Source organism: Cervus canadensis, chromosome 16 (assembly GCF_019320065.1).
Source record: "Cervus canadensis isolate Bull #8, Minnesota chromosome 16, ASM1932006v1, whole genome shotgun sequence".
NCBI classification, from domain to species: Eukaryota; Metazoa; Chordata; class Mammalia; order Artiodactyla; family Cervidae; genus Cervus; species Cervus canadensis.
In genome coordinates, this window is record NC_057401.1 from 14,533,171 (window position 1) to 14,561,133 (window position 27,963).

At 38.2% G+C, this 27,963-nt stretch overlaps 1 protein-coding gene across 6 annotated transcripts in view; it reads right to left on the reverse strand.

Annotated features, from left to right (window-relative positions):
- The window catches only part of RNF180 (ring finger protein 180), a 451,691-nt gene that overhangs the window by 187,322 nt on the left and 236,406 nt on the right, over positions 1–27,963 (reverse strand). For 5 of the 6 annotated variants that reach the window (XM_043489052.1, XM_043489051.1, XM_043489053.1 and 2 more), the window contains 3 exons: positions 17,515–17,610; positions 14,270–15,229; positions 11,444–11,479 (listed from right to left, as the gene is read on the reverse strand). In XM_043489052.1, the coding sequence (XP_043344987.1) occupies positions 11,444–11,479; positions 14,270–15,229; positions 17,515–17,610 (1,092 nt within the window). The remainder of the gene's footprint in view (positions 1–11,443; positions 11,480–14,269; positions 15,230–17,514; positions 17,611–27,963) is intronic. The other variant, XM_043489055.1, reaches the window with a different exon arrangement.

A 27,963-nucleotide genomic window follows, 5' to 3' on the forward strand; every position in this document is an offset into this window, starting at 1 on the left:
GAATTGGCAGGCAGACTCTTGACCACTAGGGCCACCTGGGAAGTCTCACTGTCCTTTACCGTACTCAGGAAGGGGCTTCCCAGGTGGCTCAGCAGGTGAAGAGTCTGCCTGCCAATGCAGGAGTCATGTGTTTGATCCCTGGGTCAAGAAGGTCCCCTGAGAAGGAAATGGCAATCCCCTCCAGTATTCTTCCCTGGAAAATCCCCATAGACAGAGGAGCCTGGGGGGTGACAGTCCATGGGGTACAAAGAGTTGGACACGAAAGACTTGTATTTAGGAAAGACCCTGGTCGACTAATCTAATCATTTCTGTCAAATTATTATGCTAATGACCAATACAGAATTATGTCTTCAGAACAAATATTCATTTTCAGAACTCCAAGAAAAACTATAGAAGTAAGTAATATAGAAATTCCAGGGAAGAGGCTCTCTCAAGGTTGGCCTGACCCATATGTCACAGTTAAACCATCTTTGATAGGCAAAACAATCCCTCCTCCTCCAAAAATGCCCACATCTTAATCCCTGGAAACCATGAATATGTTACATTTAAATGGCAAGGGGAAGACTACAGATGGAATTGCTAATTAGCTGACCTTAAAATCAGGAAATTTTACTGGATTAAGTGGGCTGGGCCCAATGTAAACACAAGGGTTGTTAAATAGGAAGAAGAAAGACAGAAAAGTCAGAACCAGAGCGAGAACATGTAAGGCAGACTTGACTAGCCATCACTGATGTTGTAGTTGGAAGGTGGCCAGGAGCCAACTAAAGCAAGAGTCGAGAAGTTATAAAAGGCAAGAACGTGAACTGTCCCCAAGACCTCCAGAATGGAATATATCCCTGACAAACCTTGATTTTAGCCCAGTGAGAACCATTTCAAACTTCTGATCTCCAGAACTATAATATATTTGTATTGTAGTAAGCAACTAAATATATGGTAATTTACAACATACCAGCAAAGTACACAGAGGGAGCTAGCATCTTAATTTCCTTAAAATACATGCTTGGTATTTTCCATACAGGATTATGTTGCTGCTTTATAAGAGTTGTTCATTTGTATTTGCTTGTGATTAGAAAATCAGAATACATAATCAATTCTTATGACTGGAGGAAAAAAGGGGGGGAGGTCTAATGACTAGAAATAATTGAACATACACACACACTGTAAAAATATCTTTATATGTTAAACTGGACAAAAAGAGTACAATCAGTAAAAAGGAGCACTGGCTTGTGTGGCTTTGTTCCCAGCACTCTTTTATTCAAGCATGGGAGCAGATGGCTTACCGAACCAAGGTAACAAAACTATTAAACATCGAAGTGGGACTGGTTCACTGTGATTTACTGGCTTGCCTCATTTAACGCCCCTCTGCCAGTACCCTACTCCGTTTGTGCTAAGTCACTTCAGTCGGGTACGACTCTGTGACCCCTGGGCTGTAGCCCACCAGGCTCCTCTGTCCATGAGATTTTCCAGGCAAGAGTACTGGAGTGGGTTGCCATTTCCTTCTCCATGGGATCTTCCTGACCCAGGGATCGAATCTGGGTGTCCCACATTGCAGACAGACTCTTTACCATCTGAGCCACCAGGGAAACACAACACTTGGTGGTGATTTTATCCTGATTTAAGGGGTCATACAGAAAACTGCACATGCCACCTGAAACTCACAGACAGAATAGGTGGATTCTTCAAAATAATTTATCCTAAGCATTACCCCAGAGTAGCTGCTTTATTCCCTCTAACAAATATACTTCTGAAAAGCAGCTTTGTTAAAGCACTAACAGATTCCTGCCTGATGGCAACAAGAGAAAGCCTTACCATGATCTGCAAACTCTTTCTCACAAAGCACACATTCTCTTCTTTTTAATATGTCAAAAAATTAAAGATGTACCATTCCATATTCTACCCCAGTATATGAAATTCTTTGATGGAAAGAAATAATTTTGACAGTTTTGTTGCAAGAGGAAATTTGGCGCCCTCTTGTGTTGAAAAATATGACCAATGTCACCTTTACAAACTCCAATGAGGGTCATTTTATTTATTTATTTATTTTTGATGTTCAAGCTGGATTTATTTTTTTTATTATTATTTAATTTTTTTTCATTTATTTTTATTAGCTGGGGGCTAATTTCTTTACAATATTGTAGTGGTTTTTGCCATACATTGACATGAATCAGCCATGGATTTACATGTGTTCCCCATCCTGAACCCCCCCTCCCACCTCCCTCCCCATCCCATCCCTCTGGGTCATCCCAGTGCACCAGCCCTGAGCACTTGTCTCATGCATCCAACCTGGGCTGGTGATCTGTTTCACATTTGATAATATATATGTCTCAATGCTATTCTCTCAGATCATCCCACCCTCGCCTTCTCCCATAGAGTCCAAAAGTCTGTTTTATACATCTGTGTCTCTTTTGCTGTCTTGCATATAGGGTTATCGTTACCATCTTTCTAAATTCCATATATATGCATTAGTATACTGTATTGGTGTTAATCTTTTTATCTTTCTGGCTTACTTCACTCTGTATAATGGGCTCCAGTTTCATCCATCTCATTAGAACTGACTCAACTGTATTCTTTTTAATGGCTAAGTAATATTCCATTGTGTATATGTACCACAGCTTTCTTATCCATTCGTCTGCTGATGGCCATCTAGGTTGCTTCCATGTCCTGGCTATTATAAACATTGCTGCGATGAACACTGGGGTACACAAGTCTCTTTCAGTTCTGGTTTTGTGAGGGTCATTTTAAAAGCATAGAATTTTAAAGCTGAATAGCATATCCTAGTGCAACACAGATACATAATTATTTTTTAGTGGAAAGTTTTTCTCATGGATTATTAAATATTCAACTTTATTCTAATAGAGCATTATAAATTATAAAAGCATTATCAACAAATGAACCTCTTAGGTAAAAATACACTTGCCTATGTTATGTGTTGGAGCCTCTAGCTTTACAAAGAGAACAAAGGTAAATAAGCTAAGATTTTGCAACAGAAATAGTGAATTAAAAGGGTATGAAAAAAAAGGGTATGGCATTATTAGGGGAGTATAATTTATAATTGATTTTTCAATGCATTATGAAATGGAATAAAACATCTGTGATAATACCACCCAGCTTAAGAAGAAAAACAGAGCTGGAGTTCCCTCATAGTCCTTGATCTCATTCTCCCTCTGTTTTAGGTAACTGCTCAGCTGATTTTTGTAAATGTACTTTTCAGTTTTCTTCACTTTCTCTAATATTGTTACATTGCTTCTAAAATTAAAAATTAACTTCAAAATATTACTGTGTAAAAGGAAGTTCAAGTGACAGAAATCACAATTAGTTGTGCAGAGCTAGAGAAAGTATTCCAGCTATTGCCCCATTTCTGGGCACATGGAAGCTGATATTGTGAGGTTCCCATCTTTTAGAAGAGTAGGTGAGATATCTCATCATCTGAAAGTTTTAAGGAAGTTTGAACAAGACAAGGAGGCATTCATTGCCAGCAAGTGACTATGATTTTTATAATGTGTGAGGGCAGAAATGGAGCAATGAGGGAGAACAACAGGTGGACAGTGAAAATCTTGGTTGATGTAGTAAATGAAATGAAATGTGAAGGTTTAGAATATAAACCATGCAGAGTCATCCCAGTGCACACTAGGCCCAAAGGGCTGAATGCAGGGCCTGGTGCTACTCAACAAACAGAGCTAGAGTAAGCTCAGTCATATGTGATACACCACAGTTTTCTGTGTCACTTTGGGACTAGTTTACTGACGATAATGCTTTTTCCCTTCCTTACACAACACTGTTGTTGATCAGTCACTAGGTCATGTCTGACTCTGCAATCGCACGGACTACAGCATACCAGACTACTCTGTCCTTTACTATCTCCTGGAATCTGCCCAAGTTCATGTCCATTGCATCAGTGATGCCATCCAACCATCTCATCTTCTGTAGTTCCCTTCTCCTCCTGCCTTCAATCTTTCCCAGCATCAGGATCTTTTCCAATGGGTCAGTTCTTCGCATCAGGTGGCCAAAGTACTGGAGCTTCAGCTTCAGCATCAGTCCCTCCAATGAATATTCAGGGTTGATTTCCTTTAGGATTGACTGGTTTAATCTCCTTGCAGTACGAGGGACTCTCAAGAGTCTTCTCCAGCACCACAATTTGAGAGCAGCAGTTCTCCAGCATGCAGCCTTCCTTATGGTCCAACTTTCACAAATCTCAATAGATGTTTTTCCAAAGAAGATACACAGATGGCCAACAGACACATGAAAAGATGCTCAATGTTGCTAATCATCAGACAAATGCAAATCAAAACCACAATAAAGTTCTAGTTCTCATATGTCAGAATGGCTATCATCAAAAAGTTCATAAATAATACAAGTTAGCAAAGATATAGATTAAAGGGAACCCTCAGAGCAATGCTGCTAAAAATGTATATTGATGCAGTTACCACAGAAAACAGTGCGGAGGTTTCTCAAAAAACTGAAAATAAAATTACTATATGATCCAGCGATTCCATTCCTGGATACATACCTGAAGAAAACAAGAACACTAATTCAAAAATATACAAGCACCCCAACTTCACAGCGGCATATTTAACCTAAGTGTTCATCAGGTTACTTCCATATCTTGACTATCAAGTGTCCATCATGAAGTGAACAGATAAAAAATAGTGGTGTGTGTGTGTGTATACACACTCACAAAATGGGATATTACAGTAAAATCTGTGTCATCTAATTAAAACTGTAGTATTTTCATTTCTGAAGTTTCACAACTGAAGATTTTTATTTCAATAAACCATTCATTTTCTTCTTGAAATAGAGGATGGGGAATATGTAAAATCCCCAATATGTAAATTATTATTATGACTCAGAAGCATAGAATTTTTTCTTTTAAAAAGATAACCAGAAATATAGTTAGAATATATGTATGTGATCTGAACATGAATCAAGTTGTAAAACATTAAGTGGACTCCTTCAAAATCTGTGTAAAAATATCCCTATGTGCAAATTCAAGAAAATGAAACTTAACACCTTTGTAGAAAATGAGTATCTTCTCTAGGCAAATCTAAATAAGTAGGTCTTAATATAATTTATTGGCCCTTATTCACCCCAGTGCCTAAACGACACTTTTGTAATAATACAAGTAGTCTTAACTCTCTTAGCTCACTCAGAACAACGTAATATAATCATTGTGTAGATCATTCAGTGATTTATTAAAAAGCATAATACTGGTCAATTATTTTATATTCTCATGCACAACACTCCACATAAATGTAAGGTAAACTCATTCACAGTAGCTTTCTTTTATTCATATTAAATAAGTCCAAGGTTAAGATGTCAACACAGTAGAACAAAATGTTTAAATAGAATTATTTAAAAATATTACACAGCTATACTAGTGGCAGCTTTACATTTTTCAATCCAGAGGAAGAAATATTTTTCCACAGGATGAAGTTTTAAAATTTCCTCAAAATGCTAATATTTCAGTCTCTTCATGATTATACTAGCCACTTAAACTAGGTTGCCCAGTGGAAATCTCAAAGGAAATTAGAAAACAGTTTGAACTGACAAAAAAATACAACATAAAAGTCATGGAATGTAGCTAATGCAGAAACTAACAGGGAATTTATAACAATAAAAACATAGATGAGATTAAAAAAGGATTTCCAATCAACAACTTAAGTTTCTCCCGTAAAAAATATCTTATAAAAGAAGGGAAAATAAAGTCAAAGCAAGCAGAATGAAGGAAAAAAATAAAAATAAGACCAAAAATAAAAGACTTTGAAAACAGCAAATAATAGAGGAAAATAATGGAAATCAAAAGCTGGTTCAAAATATCAATAAAATCGATAAAACTTTAGCAAAACTAAAAGAAAGAGAGAGAGACACAAATTGCTATTATCAGGATTGAACGGGGAATATCATTACAGAACCAACAGATGCTAAGATGATAATAAAGGAATACTATGAACATCCTATGCATATATTTTCAACAATTTAGATAATTAATTCAGTTCAGTTCAGTCGCTCAGGCCTGTCTGACTCTTTGCGACCCCATGGACTGCAGCACACCAGGCCTCCTTGTCCTTCACCAACTCCCGGAGTTTAATCAAATTCACCTCCATTGAGTCAGTGATGCTATCCAACCATCTCATCCTCTGTCCTCTCCTCCTCCCGCTTTCAACCTTTCCCAGCATCAGGGCCTTTTCAAATGAGTCAGTTCTTCACATCAGGTGGCCAAAGTACTGGAGTTTCAGCTTCAACACCAGTCCTTACAATGAATATTCAGGACTGCTTTCCTTTAGGATGGACTGGTTGGATCTCCTTGCAGTCCAAGGGACTCTCAAGAGTCTTCTCCAACACCACAGTTCAAAACCATCAATTCTTCGGTGCTCAGCTTTCTTTATAGTCCCACTCTCACATTCATACATGACTACTGGAAAAACCGTAGCCTTGACTAGGTGGACCTTTGTTGGCAAAGTAATGTCTCTGTTTTTTGATATGCTGTCTGGCGTGGTCATAACTTTCCTTCCAAGGAGTAAGCATCTTTTAATTCCATGACTGCAGTCACCATCTGCAGTGATTTTGGAGTCCAAAAAAAAAAAGTATGCCACTGTTTCCAATTTCTCCATCTATTTGCCATGATGTGATGGGACCAGACGCCATGATCTTAGTTTTCTGAATGCTGAGGTTTAAACCAACTTTTTCACTCTCCTCTTTCACTTTCATCAAGAGGCTTTTTAGTTCATCTTCACTTTCTGCCATAAGGGTGGTGTCATCTGCATATCTGAGGTTATTGATATTTCTCCCGGCAATCTTGATTCCAGCTTGTGCTTACTTCCAGCCCAGCGCGTCTCATGATGTACTCTGCATATAAGTTAAATAAGCAGGGTGACAATATACAGCCTTGACATACTTCTTTTCCTATTTGGAACTAGTCCATTGTTTCACGTCCAGTTCTAACTGTTGCTTCCTGACCTACATACAGATTTCTCAAGAGGCAGATCAGGTGGCCTGGGATTCCCATCTCTTTCAGAATTTTCCACAGTTTGTTGTGATCCACACAGTCAAAGGCTTTGGCATAGTCAATAAAGCAGAAATAGATGTTTTTCTGTAACTCTTTTGCTTTTTTGATGATCCAGTGGATGTTGGCAATTTGATCTCTGGTTCTTCTGCCTTTTCTAAAATGAGCTTGAACATCTGGAAGTTCATGGTTCACGTTCTGTTGAAGCCTGGCTTGGAGAATTTTGAGCTTTAGTTTACTAGTGTGTGAACTGAGTGCAATTGTTCAGTAGTCTGAGCATTCTTTGGGATTGCCTTTCTTAGGGATTAGAATGAAAACTGACAGTTTCCAGTCCTGTAGCCACTGCAGCATTTTCTAAATTTGCTGGCATATTGAGTACAGCACTTTCACAGCGTCATCTTTCAGGATTTGAAATAGCTCAACTGGAATTCCATCACCTCCACTAGCTTTGTTCGTAGTGATGCTTCCTAACCACTTGACTTCACATTCCAGGATGTCTGGCTCTAGGTGAGTGATCACAGCATCCTGATTATCTGGGTCGTGAAGATTTTTTTTGTACAGTTCTGTGTATTCTTGCCACCCCTTCTTCATATCTTCACTTCTGTTAGGTACATACCATTTCTGTCCTTTATTGAGCCCATCTTTGCATGAAATGTTCCCTTGGTATCTCTAATTTTCTTGAAGAGATCTCTAGTCTTTCTTTCCCATTCTAATGTTTTCCTCTATTTCTCTGCACTGATCACTGAGGAAGGCTTTCTTATCTCTCCTTGCTGTTCTTTGGAACTCTGCATTCAAATGGGTGTATCTTTCCTTTTCTCCTTTGTTTTTTGCTTCTCTTCTTTTCACAGCTATTTGTAAGGCCTCCTCAGACAGCCATTTTGCTTTTTTGCATTTCTCTTTCTTGGGGATGGTCTTGATCCCTGTCTCCTGGACAATGTCATGAACCTCCGTCCATAGTTCTTCAGGCATTCTGTCTATCAGCTCTAGTCCCTTAAATCTATTTCTCACTTCTACTGTATAATCATAAGGGTTTTGATTTAGGTCATACCTGAATGGTCTAGTGGTTTTCTCCACTTTCTTCAATTTAAGTCTGAATTTGGCAATAAGGAGTTCATGATCCGAGCCACAGTCAGCTCCTGGTCTTGTTTTTACTGACAGCATAGAGCTTCTCCATCTTTGGCTGCAAAGAATATAATCAATCTGATTTCAGTGTTGACCATCTGGTGATGTCCATGCGTAGAGTCTTCTCTTGTGTTGTTGGAAGAGGGTGTTTGCTATGACCTGTGCATTCTCTTGGCAAAACTGTTAGCCTTTGCCCTGCTTCATTCTGTATTCCAAGGCCAAATTTGACTGTTACTCCAGGTATTTCTTGACTTCCTATTTTGCATTCAAGTCCCCTATGATGAAAAGGACATCTTTTTTGGGTGTTAGTTCTAAAAGGTCTTGTAGGTCTCCATAGAACCGTTCAATTTCAGCTTCTTCAGCATTACTGGTCGGGGCATAGACTTGGTTTACCGTGATACTGAATGGTTTGCCGTGGAAACAAACAGAAACCATTCTGTCGTTTTTGAGATTGCATCCAAGTACTGCATTTCGGACTTTTGTTGACTATGAATGCTACTCCATTTCTTCTAAGGGATTCTTGCCCACAGTAGTAGATATGATGGTCATCTGAGTTGAATTCACCCACTCCAGTCCATTTTAGTTCGCTGATTCCTAAAATGTCAATGTTCACTCTTGTAATCTCTTCCAATTGCCCTGATTCATGGACCTAACAATCCAGGTTCCTATGCAATATTGCTCTTTACAGCATCAGATTTTGCTTCCATCACCAGTCACATCTACAACTGGGTGTTTTTTTTGCTTTGGTTTTGTCTCTTCATTCTTTCTGGAATTATTTCTCCACTGATCTCCAGTAGCATATTGGGCCTACCGACCTGGGCAGTTCATCTTTCAGTGTCCTTTTTGCCTTTTCATGCTGTTCATGGGGCTCTCAAGGCAAGAATACTGAATAATTCATTAATTCATAATACTGATAATTCATTGGAAATAACTACCCACCAAAATTACCCAATATGAAATAGATAACCTGAATTGTCCTACAGAGATTAAGGAAACTGAATTCATAGTTAAATTCACCTCCCCTACCCCGCAAAATCTCCAGGCCCAGAGAGTTTCATTATCAAATATTTATGAAATATACATACAAATATATGTATATTTTCTTATACAAAAGAGGAAAGAATAATTTATAAACTCATTTCCTAAAGCCAGAACTATCAAAAAATCAGACAGTGACTATACAAAAACAGAGTACACTACAGGATAATATCCTTCATGTACAGAAGTAAGAAAATAAACAAACTGAAAGACCCCTCAAAAAATACTGGCAAAGAGTATCCAGCAATATACAGAAAGCAAAGTACAACATAACAAGGTATTCACTGTGGGAATGAATGACTGGCTCAATATCTGATAATCACTTAAAATCCACATTAAAAACACATAATCATATCAATTGATACAGAAAAAGCATCTGAAAAAATTCAACATCCATTCATGATAAAACTTGCAGCAAGCTAGGAATAGAAAAATATATCCTCAACCTGATAAACAGCATCTACCAAAAACCCATATCTAACATAATACTTAATGATGAAAGACTGAATACTTTCCTCCCAACATCAGGAAAAAGACAAGGATATCTCCTCTTATCACTTCTACTCAACATTGTACTCGATGTTCTAGCTCACTCAGTAACACAAGAAAGAAAAAACCAAATTGGAAAGGAAAAAATGATTTTTTTTTGGCAGATAAGATCTAAGTAGAAAACCTAGAGAAATATACAGAAACTCTTCTATTCTTGATAGGTGAGAATAGAAAGGTTGTAAGATGTAAGACTGTACCAATGCAATGGACAAGAACCTGGGAAAATTTTGGGGAGATGGTGAGGGGCAGGAAGGCAAGGTGTGTTGCAGTCCATGGGGTCGAAAAGAGTTGGACACAACCAAGCGACTGAACAACAAGATATAAGGTTAACATACAAAACTCAATTTTATTTCTATATATTATTAATGAAACAATTGAAATTAAAATTTAGTAAAGTAATACTATTTATCAACAGTATAAAAATATGAATTCTTAGAGAAAAATCTGACAAGAGGTGTCAAAGACATATACTGTCAATATCAAAAGATATAAAGTCAAAACAAAAATCTACGTTTCTGTAAACTAGTGATAGGCAATAATAAAACAATTTTTTAAATTAACAATAACACAAAATGTAAATAGTTAGATGTAAGTCTAACAAAATATGTGCAAGTTCTGAATGCTGAAAATTGCAAAATATTGATTGATGAAAGAAATCAAAGACCTAAGCAAAAGGAGAGACATATTGTGTTCATAGATGGGAAAAAACAAGACTTCCTTTCTCTCCAAGTTGGTCTATTTTTTCTAAAGAAAAAAAATGGTTGATTCTAAATTTTATATGGAAAGGCAAAGGAGCTAGAATAACAAACAATTTTGAAAAAGAAAAATAAAGTTGAAGGAATCACAGTACCCTATTTTAATGACTTGGTATAAAGCTACAAGAAACAAGAAAAAGGGCTATTGGCAATGGGAGAGACACAAAAATAAACTGAACAGAATAGAGAGTCCATAAATAGACCCACATATATACAGCCAATTGATTTCTGACAAAGCTGCAGAAGCATTTCAATGGAGAAAGAATAGTGTTTTCAACAAATGGTTTTGGAACAATCAAGTATCTTTATGCAAAACAAGGGACCTCAACCTAAATCTCACACCTTATTTAAAAAAAAAACTCAAAATGCATCATAATCCTCAATATAAAATTTAAAATTATATAACTTTCAGAAGAAGTCATAGGAGAAAATCTTCATAAACTAGAGCTAGGCAGAGTTCTTAGGACACCAAAAGCATAACTCATTAAAAATAAATTTGAGAAACAGTAACTTCATCAAAATTAAATATAGTTTTCTCTACAGAGAAAAAAAGAAGGTTTTTTCTAAGAGAATAAAAGGACAAGCTACAGACTGTGAGAAAATCTTTACAAATCATAAATCAGCGAAGGACTTACATTCAAAGTGTATAAAGAATTTTCAAAATTCAGCACGAAGAACACAACTCAATTAAGAAAATGACTAGAAGATTTGAAACGATACTTCACTGAACAGTATATACAAATGGCAAAATAAGCACCTGAAGAACGTTCAACATCGTTAGGGAGATGCAAACTAAAATCACAATGTGATACTACCACATATCTATTAATGACAAAATTTTAAAAATAGAGTATATCAGGTGTTTGTGAGAACACACAGCAAAAGGAACCCTCAGACTTTGCTGTTTAGACTGAAAAATGGTATAGTCACTCAGAAAAACAATTTGACAGTTATTTGCAAAGTTTAAATATACACTTACCATACAATCCAGCAATCTCACTCCTGGACATTTACCCTAGAGAAATGAAAGCTTAGGTTCACACAAAAACCTGTATGTGAATGTTCATAACAGCTCTATTCATAACTGCCAAAACCTGGAATAACCTACCTGTCCTCCACAAGTAAATGGATTAACTGTGGTTCATTCATACAATGGAATACTAGTAAGCAAAAAAACAACAAACTATAGATATATACAACAACATGGATGAATCTCACAGGTAAGTCTCAAAACATTACATACTATATATTCTAATTTTATAAACATCACATTATTATTTTATAAAATTACCAAAAAGACAAGCCAAAGTAATGGAGAATAGATCAGTGGTTTTCAGGAGTAAGGAATAGGACAAGGGTATGATTGCAAGATTTAACCATAGGACAATTATAAAGGCACAAGAGAAATTTGAGGGGAGATGGAACTGTTCTGAACATTCCTTGTGGTGGTTGTTAAATGAATTTTATAGACATATTTAGATCATAGAGTTGTATGCCAAGAATAAATCAAGTTTATTGCATGAGAATTAAAAAATAAACCAAAAAGATTACATTGAATTAAAAAAAGGGTTTGCTCAGCACTGTCTTTTCCTGACAGTTAGCTAAGTAGATGCTCAGTTAACATCAGCTGAACAAAAACACTGAAAATTGGCTGCAGTTTCTGCTTTAACATTAATCTTATTTATATCCCTAAGCTTCAAACATGTAAATAACTTTTTGTAGCATCATTAACATTTTCTATCATGGTATCTGCCACAGAAAGATTTCTATTTTACACAAAAAAATAATTTAAAATATCAAATGAAAGTCAGAAATGTATTATTCCAACCAATTATTTTAACCTTTAAAGATTATCATTAATAATAGGTAACTTTTTCTTTATATCTTGTATGCATATCTTTTTCATTAAAAAAGGGAGCAGGATTTGTTTTTAAGTCATTACCCTAAGGCATGATACACAAAACATTTGATGAATGTTTACATAATCAACTAATCTTCATTAAACATTAAATGAGCTGAATAGTTGAGCCATTAATTTATCTTGAATATTAACTTTCTAGGATTTATCCTTTTCCTTGAATTAGTAAAACTGACTACTAAAAATTGTTCTTCCTTCTAACTCAAACCACAGTGTGCACTCACATTGTGAGTTTGTGTCATTTCTAGGCAGCTACACGCTTTCAGATTTTTTTGGCTAAGGATATGTTGGGCATCTGTTTGCCTGCAGCTCCCGTGCAAGCAAGCAAATGGGATCCCACTATACCATTCCTGTACTGACTTGTCAAAGGTCTGACTAAGACTCATTCACTTCAATCAATTATCTAAGCTGACTGGTTAGATCACATGTGTGTGAAAGAATAAAAGCAACTTCATTAAAAAAAAAACAAAAAGACCATTAATTTTGGTCTTTGCTTTAAATTGTGTGAAAAAAGTGTGTTCCTACACTAGAAAATGATTAAAAACATAACTGAGGTTTTTAGACAAACCTAGCCTAAGAATTAAACACATCTTGAAAACTGTAAAGATGCTATTTGTATGTATTTACAACACAGAACAAGGATAATTCCCACACTTCTTTGAAGTTTCTGTTTGTTAAGAGAATTATTTTAGAGCTCTCCACACTGTTTTTAAGGTATTATTTCTGCTAACATAGCTAATATGATCATCTCTAATTTATCTAGGTTTCAGTCAAACTTTCAGTAAATTTTTGAACTTTACAGCTCTGATAAATTAAACTATAAAGTATATTATAATGGTGCTAAAATATATTCACTTTTTATATCCTACAATATATGCTTTGATACCACATTACACCATTACTCGCAAAGAAATCAAACTAAACTGCTTTTGTCAGAAACCTGTCAAAAATATAATAAACAATCTAACCAAAAGATGAAAACATTTAACCTGATTGAAGCACTTAATACAGTAAGTTTATTTAGCCCATGACTAAGGTCATAAACACTAATGAGTTTGCTTAACTAAGAATGAACTATTTATGTAAAGTTATAGCTTTCTATATTTTAGCTCTGAGAACACTGTTAATATTTAATATGCTAATTAATAAGGACTGCAATCTATTATGACCAAGCAAATAATAAAGTCAATTTGCAAAAACAGTTTATACAGAAGTAAGCCAGTCCTCAAACTTCCAAATTTTCATGAGCACCTCATCCACTGGCTTTAATTGAAGGACCTAACACTGGTTTCCTTCACACACCCCACCCCTGAATGTATCATTATGGGTACAAGAGTTCAAACCACAGAGAAGCACCCTCTCCCATAACATGGTCAATTACTCTTTAGATAATTTTCACAGTTTAGCACAGTTAACCATATCTGGCTCATTTGGGCACATAAATAAACCAGGCTCCTTGAAAATATCCATTTAAACTAAATGTAATGAAAATTAATGAATTTCTTACTATACTGCATTTACTCAGGGAAACTTTGTTTCAATTTAACCTGAAAAATCAACACTGCAAAACAATCCTAACTTGAATATATTTCAAATGTGTATGACAACCTAGCCTCAATACCATGAGAGGAATGTTCCTATGAAGTATTTGCAAAATTGGGGAAAACCTCACAAAAGGGCATTTTCTAAATATGTGTAAGCACAGAGACATGATTATACCTGCCAGTTATAACAGAGCTATATGATTATTAAGTTCACTTGGTGAAATGTCATTTCAGAAATCACTCAGACCTAAGTTTTTATAATAAAGGTATTCAAATTTAGCTCCTCTCCCCAACATCTGACATTTATAATAACGGGTTTTTAGGAAACTCTTTTAAAAATTACCTGCTTCTGCAGCCACCTCTCATGCCTTCGTTGTTTCCGTCTCAGATTCTTCAGCTTGCTCTTCTCTCTCTTACTGAGCCTCTGATTAATGGCACCCAGTGAAAAACTGCCCGAGTGCAGGAAGTTCAGAGGAGAGAGGTGCTCGTCCTGGTCCGCGGCCTCCAGCGTGCTCCTGCCAGCTGTAGGCAGGTCCATCAGGAAAGTCAGGCTGTTAGGACTAGCATGGCCAGAATACACGGCAGAAGCTTCTAGACCACGCTGAAATTCTCCTCCTCTTTGTGTCTGGGTCTCACGGGGAGCCACTGAATATCTTTGCAGCAGCATATTAGGATCAAAACTGGATGAAATCTGAAAGGAACAGTTATTTTTATTCGATTCTAAAGGCAAGCTCGGAAGGTCAACAGGCTGTGTCTCATTGAGCCCAGGATACACAGTAGTCTTACTATGGATTTCATATAAAGTGGGTAATAAAGTCAGTTTTTCACTGATGCTCAGATCCAAACTATGTGATTTTCTATGAAAAGCTCTCGGAGCGCATCTGGTGGTCACAAGCTGTGGAACAAAAAGCTGATATTTTGGATCTGATGCTTTGAAGAGCAGTTTTTCGTTCTTCATTTTGAAATATGTTGACCGCACCTCCAGGCAGAGTGCTTCAGTTAATCTTCCAGGACCACTATTATTTGGGCCCATGTTTAAAAACCTGTGATTTCTGTTTCTGCAGGCGCCACCTGTCAGCAGAGTTTCCTTGTCACCACCTGACTGAACTCTAGGATGTGACAAGTATTTCAGCGATGGTCTCATTAGTCGGCCTGACCGTGTTGGCTGATAATCAGTACGGCTCTTGGAGAGATGTACAGCTGCAAGCTGGCCACAGGAACATTTTGGAGTGCTGACAAAATTAAAGCCCCCTAAACGGGCCCCACAGAAAGGGCAATTCAGTTTTCCAACTGTCCACTGGGCCTACAGGTAATAAAGGAAAATAAAAACAATGCTTTCATTGTAAAGTAACCAAAGAGAATGTGAGTTTTTGTTTTTTTTTTTTTAAAGCCGACCACATGAAAGTTTTCTATGCCACAGAAAAGGCCAGCTTTCTGTTTTCTGATTAGTAGACAGAACAGTAAATGGAAACAAACCTTCCAATAAACAGAGATAAGAAGCTCCAAAGGTCTAGAATGATAACATACTGCACATCACACCCATCTAGACAATACTCCTAAGATTCTAAAAGAGTCTTTTAGACAATAGACTGAATATGGATACAGTGTGAACTAATGAAAAGAAAAATACACTATGGAACCAGGAAGCAAATCAGTCTACAGAGCTTAATTTGCAAGTAAAATCTCACAGAAAAGTGTCTGTTTTGATACACTTCTTGCATACCAAGCACTGTGGGAGGGAACTTTACCCAAAAAGCAGAATAAAGCTCTTCCTGCCTTTTTACATACAACTGGAAGATACTGGTTGCATGTATCAGTTAGTTCATTTTCTCTCTTCAGATTACAAATAAATAATGAACTAGCTTAAAAATATCTTTTAACAGAAATAGTGGAATATCTGAAATGTGCTAATACATTTTGCTAAGTTCAGGACACTTATAAGCAGTACCCTGGCATTCTTCCAGGAAATCACTACAATGTGAGAATGAATGCAAGAGATATTTAGCTAATGTTATTTTTTAACCAAAAAAGAAAGCTAGTCAGTGGAGAAAAGCAACTATATTTTTCCCCAAATCATATTACCTATACTTTTCTAATACTTAGGTGTTTTGAACTGGAAGAAATAATGAGGCCACATTGAACACGTTCTTGCTCTTATACTATTTCATTAAGGATTCTTAAAAGTGTGGTTTTTTCATTCTGATTGTGCCAGTAAGAGTCATTAATTTTCTTTTTTTTTTTTTCCAGGCAAGAATACTGGGGTGGGTTGCCATTTCCTTCTCCAGGGATCTTCCAAATCCAGGAATCAAACCAGCTGGTGCAGTGCTAAAGAATTCACCTGCCAATGTAGGAGATGCAAGAGATGCAAGAGATGTGGGTTCAATCCCTGGGTCTGGAAGATTCCCTGGAGAAGGAAATCATAACCCACTCCAGTATTCGTGGCTAGAAAATTCCATGGACAGAGGAGCATGGGGGCCTAGAGTCCATGGGGTCGCAAATAGTCAGACACGATTGAATGACTGAGCACACATACAGTATATCCTTATTGCTTATCTACTGTATACATAGAAGTGTGTATTAATATGTTCATCCCATACCCTAATTTGTCTGTCTCCCCTCCCTTTCTCCTTAAGTAACCACAGGTTTACTTTCTATATCTGTGAGTCTGTTTCTCTTCTGTGTATGTATTCATTTGAACTATTTTTTAGATTCCACATATAAGTGATATTACTGGAGTAGGAAATGGCAACTCACTCCAGTATTCTTGCCTGGAAAATTACACACACATAAGTGATATTATATAGTATTTATCTTTGGCTGACATTTCACTAAGCAAAATATTCTATATGTCCATCAACATTGCTTCAAAGGGTAATGCTTCCTTATTTTTTATGGCTGAGTAATAGTAATTTTCAAGTTTATTTTACATGTGTGTGCATACATGAGTGATACCCACAGGATATTTCATTCACTTCATAGGGACTGTTCTAGGTACTGGGGAATATAATACATAATGAACAAAACAAAAACTTCTGACTTCATGGAGTTTATATCCTAGTAGAGAATCTAGGTAATTAACATGATCAGTAAGTCATTTGTGTATGTGGGTGTGTATGTATATGTATGTGCATATGTGTATGGATGTGCATAATAATTTATATATGTCAGACATACTTAAGCATATTTACAAGTTCTACATATCTCGTAAAATCTGTGTGTAAAACATAGATAGGTATATAAAGAAGAGAAGGGAGAAAGGAAGCGTTGAGTGGTAATAGTGGGGAGAGGCAATTGATAGATTGGCCAGGCGATGCCTTCATTAAGAATAAAGACCTAAGAAAATGAAGGAACAAGTAAGTAGTGGTGGAAAGAGAATTCAAAGAAGGGAAATTTTCAAGTGCAAAGTCTGTTATAGAAGTACTCAGAGCACTCCAGTAATAATGAAGAAAGCAGTAAGCGTAATCAAGAGTTACTTACCCTTTCACGTTTCCTGAAACAATGCACCCAAGAAAACTAGCTCTAAAATGAGGACAGAAACTTTCTGAAAGTAGTATGTTCTTAAATTTACGGAGAAACTAAGGAACTTACTTTTTGTATCAGGCAGTGTATCCATTCTGGAAGAGCTTCTATATTCATGTGCCACACATGACAAATATTTTCATCATCAGCTGAATCATTTGTATTCTGTTATATCAAAATGAATGATATTAGTCATGACTAGTTCAGATTTTATTTCACAAAATTCATATTTAAGTAAAACACAAAAATATAAATTCACTTTTAGGTAGGAAGGAAATATATACTGCCCTTCTCTCCTTATTCCCTTGCCAAGACAAATCTATAAAGGTTTTTTTTTCCCCCTATGGAACAGCCACATTTAAACTGACAAAAAATAAACAAACAAAAAAATCCCTCTACTTTATTGAGACCATCAAATTAAAACATGAGCACAAAGTCACTGAATAGATAAATTTGGCAACCCATTTTATTCTGTGTGAGAAAAACTATTCATGACAACTTTCCCCAGCCTTCAATCTCCAATTCTAATAACAGAATACAGGAGTTACAGATGCTCAAGAAAAGTTTAAAAGGGGAACTCCACACTTTCACTAATGGTTAGGACTCCACGCTTTCACTGCTGAGGGCCTGGGTTTGATCCCTATTTGGGGAACTAAGATCCTGGTGTGGCACAGCAAAAGAAAAAAGAGAAGAAAAAATTTTAGAGGATTGGGAGAGAGGAATAATTGTGCAGGGAGCTAAAAAGGCCCTGAGTTTCAGCTGTGTAAGTATGGCGAAAATTTCAGGGACAATTTTGGCCTTTTGAAGTAGATTTGCAGAAATAAATGTGATCTATAGTGGAGACACTATGACTTCCCAGTTTGGTTCTTTAGTACCTCTGTGACCTCTGTGACCTTAGGACAGTTGCTTTACTTCTCTGGGTCTCTGTTTCTTTTCCCGTTAAACTCCACTAGATAACTGGCTCAGGTCCCTTTCCGGGTCTACAGAATTTCATTCTATGAGATGGCAGAAAGTGTTGATTGACAAGAACAGGGCAAGTACATAACAGATGGGAACAACACAAAGAATGGTCTATGCCAAAGTTGTGACAAATGGAAGCAAAAAGGGCCCTGGGGGACTAGCAGGGGTGGATTTGAAGCCAGCCTGTCTCCAGGCAAGAGCAGTACTTGGGACAGAAAGAAACAGTGCAACATTTCTAAAAGTATGGCTGGAAAGGCCTGGACAAAAATGGAAAGCATTTGCAATATGTCCAGGAGATGAGCTACTGAGGACCAATCTCTACTCTGGCTGAAAATATTATCATATGAAAATATCACATTATTTAATATGTTAACTACCTCAACAAACAGTGTGAAATAGATTTAATAATAAGGTACATCTCTAATACACACTGTTTTTTTAAAGCAAGTGAAAAAGAAGTAAATATACTCTGAATTATGATATTATAAGCATACACAACCTAAAAAATCAATATTATAACTTTTCTATGGAAATATATGTATATAAATAGAAAAGGTACCTCACAGACTGTGTACCAAATTTACATCATATGGTTTGAAGAAAGAAAGGAGTTCAAGATTAGGAAAGTTACTAAAAGGAAACTAACTTCTCCATAATTGTTTTAATGGGAAAATAAATTATACTTACATAATTAAAATTTTATGTAAAATCGATGTAAATAAAATACATTGATTACTTCTGGCCCTAACAATACTGAAGTAAGTGGTATTAGACATGCTCTCACCATTACAACTGATAAAACTAGGCAAAATATATTAAAGAATTGTTTTAAGACATTAGACCAAAGAAGAAAAAAAAAAAAAAGCACAGGGCTGTGATCTCTCAGAGAAGTCAAATAAATGAGGTTAGCCTAAAAATAACCCTGGATTTCTGCCTCAGGGAACTGTCAGAACCTTGGTGTAGGGAGGAGGAACTCAATTAGTGTACGGCAGCCTTGCTGATTTAAGACAAAGATCAGAGGCTATAAAGGCTAAACACCCAGAATTTACAGGACGTTGTACCAGCGAGGCCTGTAATTAGAAAAAAGTTCCAGAAATCTGTACAGTAATTCCTCTAAATTTTTGGTTGAATACCATTATGGAGGTATGTAGGGTGAGATATCAGACAATCAGATAAAGAAAATTTACCCTGGAAAAGACATCTTCCAGTGAGCTGTAAGCATTAACTATTCACACAGGGCTCACAGCAAAGCTGGGAAGATGTTCAAGTTCCAAGCAGCCAGAGTAGAAGGATCTCAAGGAATATATGGAGTATTTAGGAAAGATTCCAGAAGAGTTCTGTCTTAAAAGTAGGGCTAAATTAGCCCAAGAGTAAAGGCTACTAAAAACCAACCCTAATAAAGTTGAATATAAGCCTCCAAAGAATGAAATTCAATCACAAATAACTTGTATGTCTGCTAAAACATTCTTTAAATGAAGAATAATATTCAGACACTCAGTAATGTTAAATCAAAATGTTGTACCTACAAGAGAAATTACTAGATTATGTACCAAAAAAAAAAAAAATGTGACCTACAACCAGGAGAAAAACTATTCAATGCAAATAACTCCCACATTCCACCATGTTGATGTTTGGCAGAAAAATCATGCTGATGTTTGGCAGAAACCAACACAATTCACTAAAGCATTTATCCTCCAATTAAAAAATAAATTAAAAAAAATCCCCCCCAAAGTGGAGAAGACTGAATAAACAGACAGATTTTAAACCAGCTATGGCAGATATTTTCATGAGTATAATGAGAAGATAAATTACCTGAATACTAAATGAATGGTTTACCTAAAGAAAAAACTTCTGAAATTAAAATTCTCACTTATTAGCAAATTGATACTGTAGAAGAAAATATTAGTGAACATGAACATATAGAAGTAAAAATGATAAAAAAATTTAGCATAGGAAGAAAAAAGAGGAAAAAAGTGAGCAAAATTGAAGTGACTTGCGGGAAACATCAAATATTGTAACATAAATGTAAACGCCCCTTCATGGATCACAGCTTTGTAGTGGCAAAGGGACTTGAGTAACTCAATGAGCCATGCAGGGCCACCCAAGGTTAACGGATCATAGCAGAGAGTTCTGACAAAACATGGTCCGCTGAAGGAGGAAATGGCAACCCACTCCAGTATTCTTGCCTCGAGAACCCCATGAACAGTATGAAAAGGCAGAAAGATATGACACTGCAAGATGAGCCCCCAAGGTCAGAAGGTGTCCAATGTGCTCCTGGGGAAGAGTGGAGGGATTGCTGGGAGGAATATCAAACCTCAGATATGCAGATGATATCACTCTAATGGCAGAAAGCAAAGAGGAACTAAAGAGCCTCTTGATGAAGGTGAAAGAAGAGACTGAAAAAGCTGGCTTGAAACTCAACATTAAAAAAAACTAAGAGCACGGCATCTGGTCCCATCACTTCATGGCAAACAGAAAGGGGAAAAATGGAAGCAGAGACAGATGTTATTTTCGTGGACTGTGGACGGTGACTGCAGCCATGAAATTAAAAGACGCTTGCTCCTCTCCCTTCCTGACCTGACCATGATGACAGGGTGGCTGACAGAACCCCTGGAGCACCCTGCCTCCCAGCCAAGCCAGGGGATCCTTGGGACAGCCCTATGTGCTATCGGCCCACTGTTCACAAGAGGAAACAGGCTGAGGGTCAGCCACGAGGTTAGGGTGGAGCCTGTCCTGCCTTCCAAGGTCCTACGGCGGAGCAGCCCTGTCCTGGTCGGGGCAGGGGCCTGGGGTGCCCATGCTGGCTATGGGCCTGGCAAGTGAGCATCTTTGGCAAGGGGCCAGGAATGCGGGGATGGACCCAGGCGCATGTCAGTACTTCGGAGAGTTTTTTCTCAAGCAATTAAAAAGTAGAAACTTGTCAGCGTCATGATAAACTGAAGTGTGAATCCTGAAATACCTCTGCTGGCCTGTGCTTTGAGACGAGAGAGAGTAAGGATGCCAACCTGCACTTCCCCCTCACCCCCAACCTACCATGGACTTTGTCCAGAGGTCAGCGGCCCTGGGCCTGGCAAAAAAAATAACAGAAGGGAAAAAAAAGACACTTGCTCCTTGGAAGGAAAACCATGACAAACTTAAACAGTGTATTAAAAAACAGACATTAAAAAAAAAACAAAAAAAGGCAGAGACATCACTATGCTGACAAAAATATATAGTCAAACCTATGGTTTTTCCAGTAGTCATGTATGCATGTGAGAGTTGGACCAAAAAGGCTGAGTGCGAAAGAACTTATGCTTTCAAATTATGGTGCTAGAAAAGACTCTTGAGAGTCCCCTGGACTGCAAGATCAAACCAGTCAGTCCTAAAGGAAATCAATCCTGACTATTCATTGGAAGGACTGATGCTGAAGCTGAAACTTCAATACTTTGGCCACTTGATGCAAAGAGCTGAATCACTGGAAAAGACTCTGATGCTCGGAAAGATTGAAGACAAAAGAAGAGGGTGGCAGAGGATGAGATGGTTAGACAGCATCACTGACTCAATGGACATGAATTTGAGTGGAAAACAGAGGAACCTGGCATGCTGTGATCCATGGAGCTGCAAAGAGTTAGGCTCAACTTCAGTTCACTTCAGTTCAGTCGCTCAGTCGTGTCCGACTCTTTGCGACCCCATGAATCGCAGCACGCCAGACCTCCCTGTCCATCACCAACTCCCAGAGTTTACTCAAATTCATGTCCATCGAGTCGGTGATACCATCCAGCCATATCATCCTCTGTTGTCCCCTTCTCCTCCTGCCCCCAATCGGCTTAACTTAGCAATTGAAAAACAACAGCTGAACACGTGTAAACGGAGAAAAGACAGGACAATAGGATAAATTATGGCCAAATTTTCCAAAGACCTATAGATCAAAGAAGCTCAAGTATTCTTAAATAGTGTAAACACAAGGGAAACTACGGCTCTTAATAAAATTGCTGAAATTCAGTGACAAAAGTAAGCATCAAGAGAAAATAAGTATCCTACAAACAGGAGAAAGAAGAAAACAGTGATTTTTGGAATTCCACTTCGGGCCATAAAGGAACAGGAGTTTAGAACTAGCTTCCTGCAACAAACAACTAGGAAACTGAACAAAATGTAACAAGCAACTATTTTCAGTCAGTGGGACAACAGGCAGCGAAACAGTGACTTGACTTCTGAGAGAAATAAATTAATGGAGCCTACAGTCATACGGACTTTTATTCTGCAGACAACTGAAGGAACCCCAACAGTCTGGTCAGCCTTCTGAGTTGAGGAAATAGGAATCAGATTTTTTAGAGGTAAAGGCAAACTAAAATTTGTAGGGCACAGTATCCAAGAGAAATAAGAAGAAAAAAGCCTCAGAAACTTGTATATGGTTTCCCCTTGAGTCTTTGATCAAATTCTAATCTGGTCATGCTTAGAGTAAAACTCCAGGAGACTGTGCTAAGAACACCTACAGGGGAAAGAACAATTACAGAGGCTATAAGCCAAACACTTTCAAGAGCTCACACAGGGCCAGGAATCATTATGTTCCAACCAGTCTGATGGAAAAGGACTCATACAATAATGAGGCATTCAGTAGTGACCCAAAGGGTCATTCCCTAAAGTGGGGCAAAATAAGCCTCAGAATAAGGTCTACTCTAAACCCACCCTAAGGAACCTAAAAATAAGTTTCTAAATTATCAAACTTATCTACAAACAACTATTAGGCAGAACAAAACATAAAATCCTTTAAAGGAATAAACCAAAATATAACACTCTACAAAATCAAATTTACAGTCTTTGGTATCCAATCAAAAATCCAACATGGTGCAGGCCTGGGTGGAGAGGAATAGCAGCCACTATTTCTGCGTGAGGCATAAAACTCTATCCAGATCTTTTCTTCTTGTCTCTCCAACCAAACAAAAGCCTTAAATTACCAGGGGAAAGACAGTACACATTATGACCTTTGAACACTGATACAAGGTCCTCTACTCCTGAGAGAGGAGCAGGAAGACAATGCTGGACCCAGAACTGTAGCTGAAAGGGACAGGAGCACCGGGATGGGCAAACCCCTAGGACCCAGGGACACAGTGCCTGCGAAGACTGAGGCTGTCAGGCAAGCGAGGTGGACGTAAATTAGGGAAGAACAAGGAAAAGATGGTACCGTAGGTAAGGATGAACTGAAACACACGTCAGTTTGTCTCTGATCTTGATATAGTCTGGGTATATAACAGAGAAACTAGAACCCTTCATCACAGAGACAAATATGTTAATACACTTATCTGACTCAGGAGGTGGAGGCCAAATGAGAATCCAGGGGAAGACAGAGAAGTCATAGGCTTAATGAAGTTGTTCTCCCTCTTCAAGGTGAGCCAGCATAATAAAACTATGGGGATAGAGAAGAGATCAGCAATTGTCAGGTTTGGGGGTGGGGATGAAAAGACTGAATATGAAGGGGGAAACCACAGTCACGTATGACCTACATGAATCATAATCAAATCGCTTATGATTATACAGTGGAAGTGACAAATAGATTCAAGGGATTAGATCTGATAGAGTGCCCGAAGAACTACACACAGAAGTTCCGAACACTGTACAAGAGGCAGTGATCAAAACCATCTGCAAGAAAAAGAAATGCAAAAAGGCAAAATGGTTGTCTGAGGAGGCCTTACAAATAGCTGAAGAAAGAAGAGAAGCAAAAGGCAAAGGAGAAAAGGAAAGATATACCCTTCTGAAAGCAGAGTTCCAAAGAATAGCAAGGAGAGATAAGAAATCCTTCCTAAATAATCAATGCAAGGAAATAGACGAAAACAAAAGAATGGGAAAGACAATAGATCTCTTCAAGAAAATTAGAGATACTAAGGGACTAACATTTCATGCAAAGATGTGCACAATAAAGGACATATGGACCTAACAGAAGCAGATATATTAAGAAGAGGAGGCAGAATACACAGAAGAACTATACAAAAAAGATCTTCATGACCCAGATAACCACGATGGTGTGATCCCTTACCTAGAGCCAGACATCCTGGAGTGTGAAGTCAAATGGGCCTTACAAAGCACCACTATGAACAAAGTTGGTGGAGGCAACGGAATTCCAGTTGAGCAATTTCAAATCCTAAAAGATGATCCTAAAAAGTGCTGCACTCAATATGCCAGCAAATTTGAAAAACTCAGCAGTGGCCACAGGACTGGAAAAGGTCAGTTTTCATTCTAATCCCTAAGAAAGGCAATCCCAAAGAATGTTCAAACTACCACACAATTGCACTCATCTCACACGCTAGCAAAGTAATGCTCAAAATTCTCCAAGCGAGGCTTCAACAGCAAGTGAAACGAGAATTTCCAGATGTTCAAGCTCAATTTAGAAAAGGCAGAGGAACCAGAGATCAGTCCTAAAGGAAATCAATCCTGAATATTCATTGGAAGAACTGATGCTGAAGCTGAAGCTCCAGTACTTTGGCCACCTTATGCGACTCATATGGCCACCTAGAGCTGACTCATTAGAAAACCCCTGATGCTGGGAAACATTGAAGGCAGGAGGACAAGGGGATGATGGAGGATGAGATGGTTGGATGGCAACACCGACTCGATGGACGTGAGTTTGAACAAACCCCGGCAGATGGTGAAGGACAGGGTGGCCTGGAGTGCTGCAGTCCATGGGGTCTCCAAGAGTTGGACATGACTGGGAGAATGAACAACAGGAGGGGGAGCGTGAGAGGATTTGGGGAATGATATAACTGCTCTGTGTCCTAACTGAAGCTATGGATATACAACCCTATTCATTCATCAAAATCTAGGCAACTGTATCCCAAAGAGTAATTTTACTGTATATAACATGTTTTAAATGAAGGTGAAATGAAGACTTTTTCATAGGACAAGTGAAGTCAAATGTTATGTTAGTTGCTCAGTCATGTCCAACTCTTGGAGACCCCATGGACTATAACCCACCAGTCTCCTCCGTCCATGGGATTTGCCAGGTGAGAATACTAGAGTGGGTTGCCATTTCCTTCTCCAGGGGATCTTCCTGAGCCAGGAATCAAATCTGGGTCTCCTGCATTGCAGGCAGACTCTTTACCATTTGAGCCACCAGAGAAGCCCAAAGGAGTCCTCTGTTTTCACAGGAACAAATCCGAAAAGAATTTTATCACCAGTAAACTTGTGATAAACAACATGTTCTTGAAGTACAAGAAGAATTTCATCAAACAAAATCTGGATCAACACAATTGAGTAGTGATCCTCAAATGGCAAATATGTTCGCAAATGAAAATTTTATTTATTTTTTTTAGTTTTCCGTAAAGAAAACTTACTTTTTAAAGCATATCATTAAAAATATCCTGTGGAGTTTTAAATGCAAAAATAAAATGTATGAAAAAATACAAAGACTACGACATGAGGAATGAAAGCACACTAAGACTCTCACTCTATATACGTGGCATAATGCAATTTAAGGGAAGATGGTGATAAACTAAGGATATATGTTATAAACCAAAAGATCAACCACTAAGGAATAAAAGTACCCTAAATAATAGCTCAGTTGGTAAAGAATATCCCTGCAATGCAGGAGACCCCAGTTCAATTCTTGGGTCTGGAAGATCCCCTGGAGAAGGGATAGGCTACCCACCCCAGTGTTTTTGGGCTTCCCTTGTGGCTCAGCTGGTAAAGAATCTGCCTGCAATGCGGGAGACCTGGGTTCAATCCCTGGGTTGGTAAGATCCCCTGGAGAAGGGAAAGGCTACCCATTCCAGTATTTTGGCCTGGAGAATTCCATGGAGAGTCCATGCTGTTGTAAAGAGTCGGACATGACTGAGCGACTTTAACACTTCACACAAAAAGTCAACAGAAGACATAAAGAAATCCTGTAAATAACTTAATTAAGCTAAAAATGCAGTAAAAGTATAACAGAAGATAGAACATGAGACAAAGAGTAAATAACATATTACATTTAAGCTCAAACATATTAACCCTCACATTAAATCTAATGGTCTAAATACTCCAATTACAAATCAAAGGATATTAGACTGGATGACAAAGACTAAGTGTTAGTCACTCAGTCGTGTCTGACTCTGTGACCCATGGACTGTAGCCCACTAGGCTCCTCTGTCTATGGGATCCTCTAGGCAAGAATACTGAAGTAGGTTGCCATTTCCTTCTCCAGGGGATTTTCCCGACCCAGAGAATGTCTACCTCTGTTTAATCAACTACACTAAAGCCCTTGACTGTGTGGATCATAACAAACTGCAGAAAGCTCTTAAAGAAATGGGAATACCAGACCATCTTACCTGTCTCCTGAGAAACCTGTAGGTGGGTCAAAAAGCAATAGTTAGAACCCTGTATGGAACAACTGATTGGTTCAAGATTGAGAAAGGAATATGACAGGGCTGTCTGCTGTTACCCTGTTTGTTTAATCTATATGTTGAGCACATCAGGAGAAATGCCAGGCTGGATGGGTTACAAGCTGGAATCAAGATAGGCGGGAGAAATATCAGCAACCTCAGATATGCGGATTGTCAGGAAGCATTGAACAAGAGGCTTCCTGTGTGCTGTTTTGGATCTGTCAGGAACCCTCTGGCCCTTATTGATTCCTGAATATTCAGGAATTAAGAGGAGAGGCACGCCTTTCCCGGGGCTGAGGAATCCAGGCATTTCTCACTACTGTGATAAGTAGTTGTCTTATCTTTTTATGAGCCAAATGGTAAAAGGTGATTGTTTGCAACTCTCTCTCTTTGATAGGGATCGTCTTATGTTTTGTAAGTCTGGAATTTTAATCTTTATCTTTGCTGAGAATTACTACAGTATATATGCCCACGCCATGTTGATTAAAACACCTTTGCTCCATCAGAGCTCTGGTCCCCGTGTCTTTCTTTCTTTCCTTCTTTCTTTCTATTCCTTCTCTCTCTCTCTCTCTCTCTATCTCTGGCTAATTCCTTGGAGCGCAGAGGCCTGCTGAGCTCACTTTCTTGCCCGGGCTTCTAAGACCCTCTTGAGAAGGCGCACTGTGCCTTCACCCACCCGAGAGGGCGCCTGGTGCCTTCGTGCAGCGGCGCGAGCCCTAAGAACAGGGCTCTATTGGCTTTCTGCGTAAACCAGGGGATATCAGCCTCTTTCTCTTACTCTCGGAACCACCAGGTTCCGGTCCATTAAAGGACCAACAAGTGGCGCCCAGAAACAGGGACTCTGGTACACGTGGCTTCGGACGGAGTGACCCCCAGGGCCTATTGAGGCCAGTAAGTACTAAGACATGGGTAAATCGGCTGGAAAGCCCCCTCAGTTTTCTACTTTACTTCAGCACTTATTTAAAGTTCAGGGATTTTCGGTTTCACGCCAGAGAATAGAGGCTTGCCTTCAGACAGTGGTTGAATGTAACCCTTGGTTCCCTAATGAAGGTAGTTCCCATAGATTTCTAGCCCCTATGGGCTCTCATTGAAACTGTGATTCTGCCATTTCAAGGTAATTCTAGCCCTCCTGATATTCGGCAACAGGCAGAACACTTATTACATGAATATAAATTAGATGATGATACCTTACAAAAGGCCCAATTAGAACAACAAAAGACATTTTAAG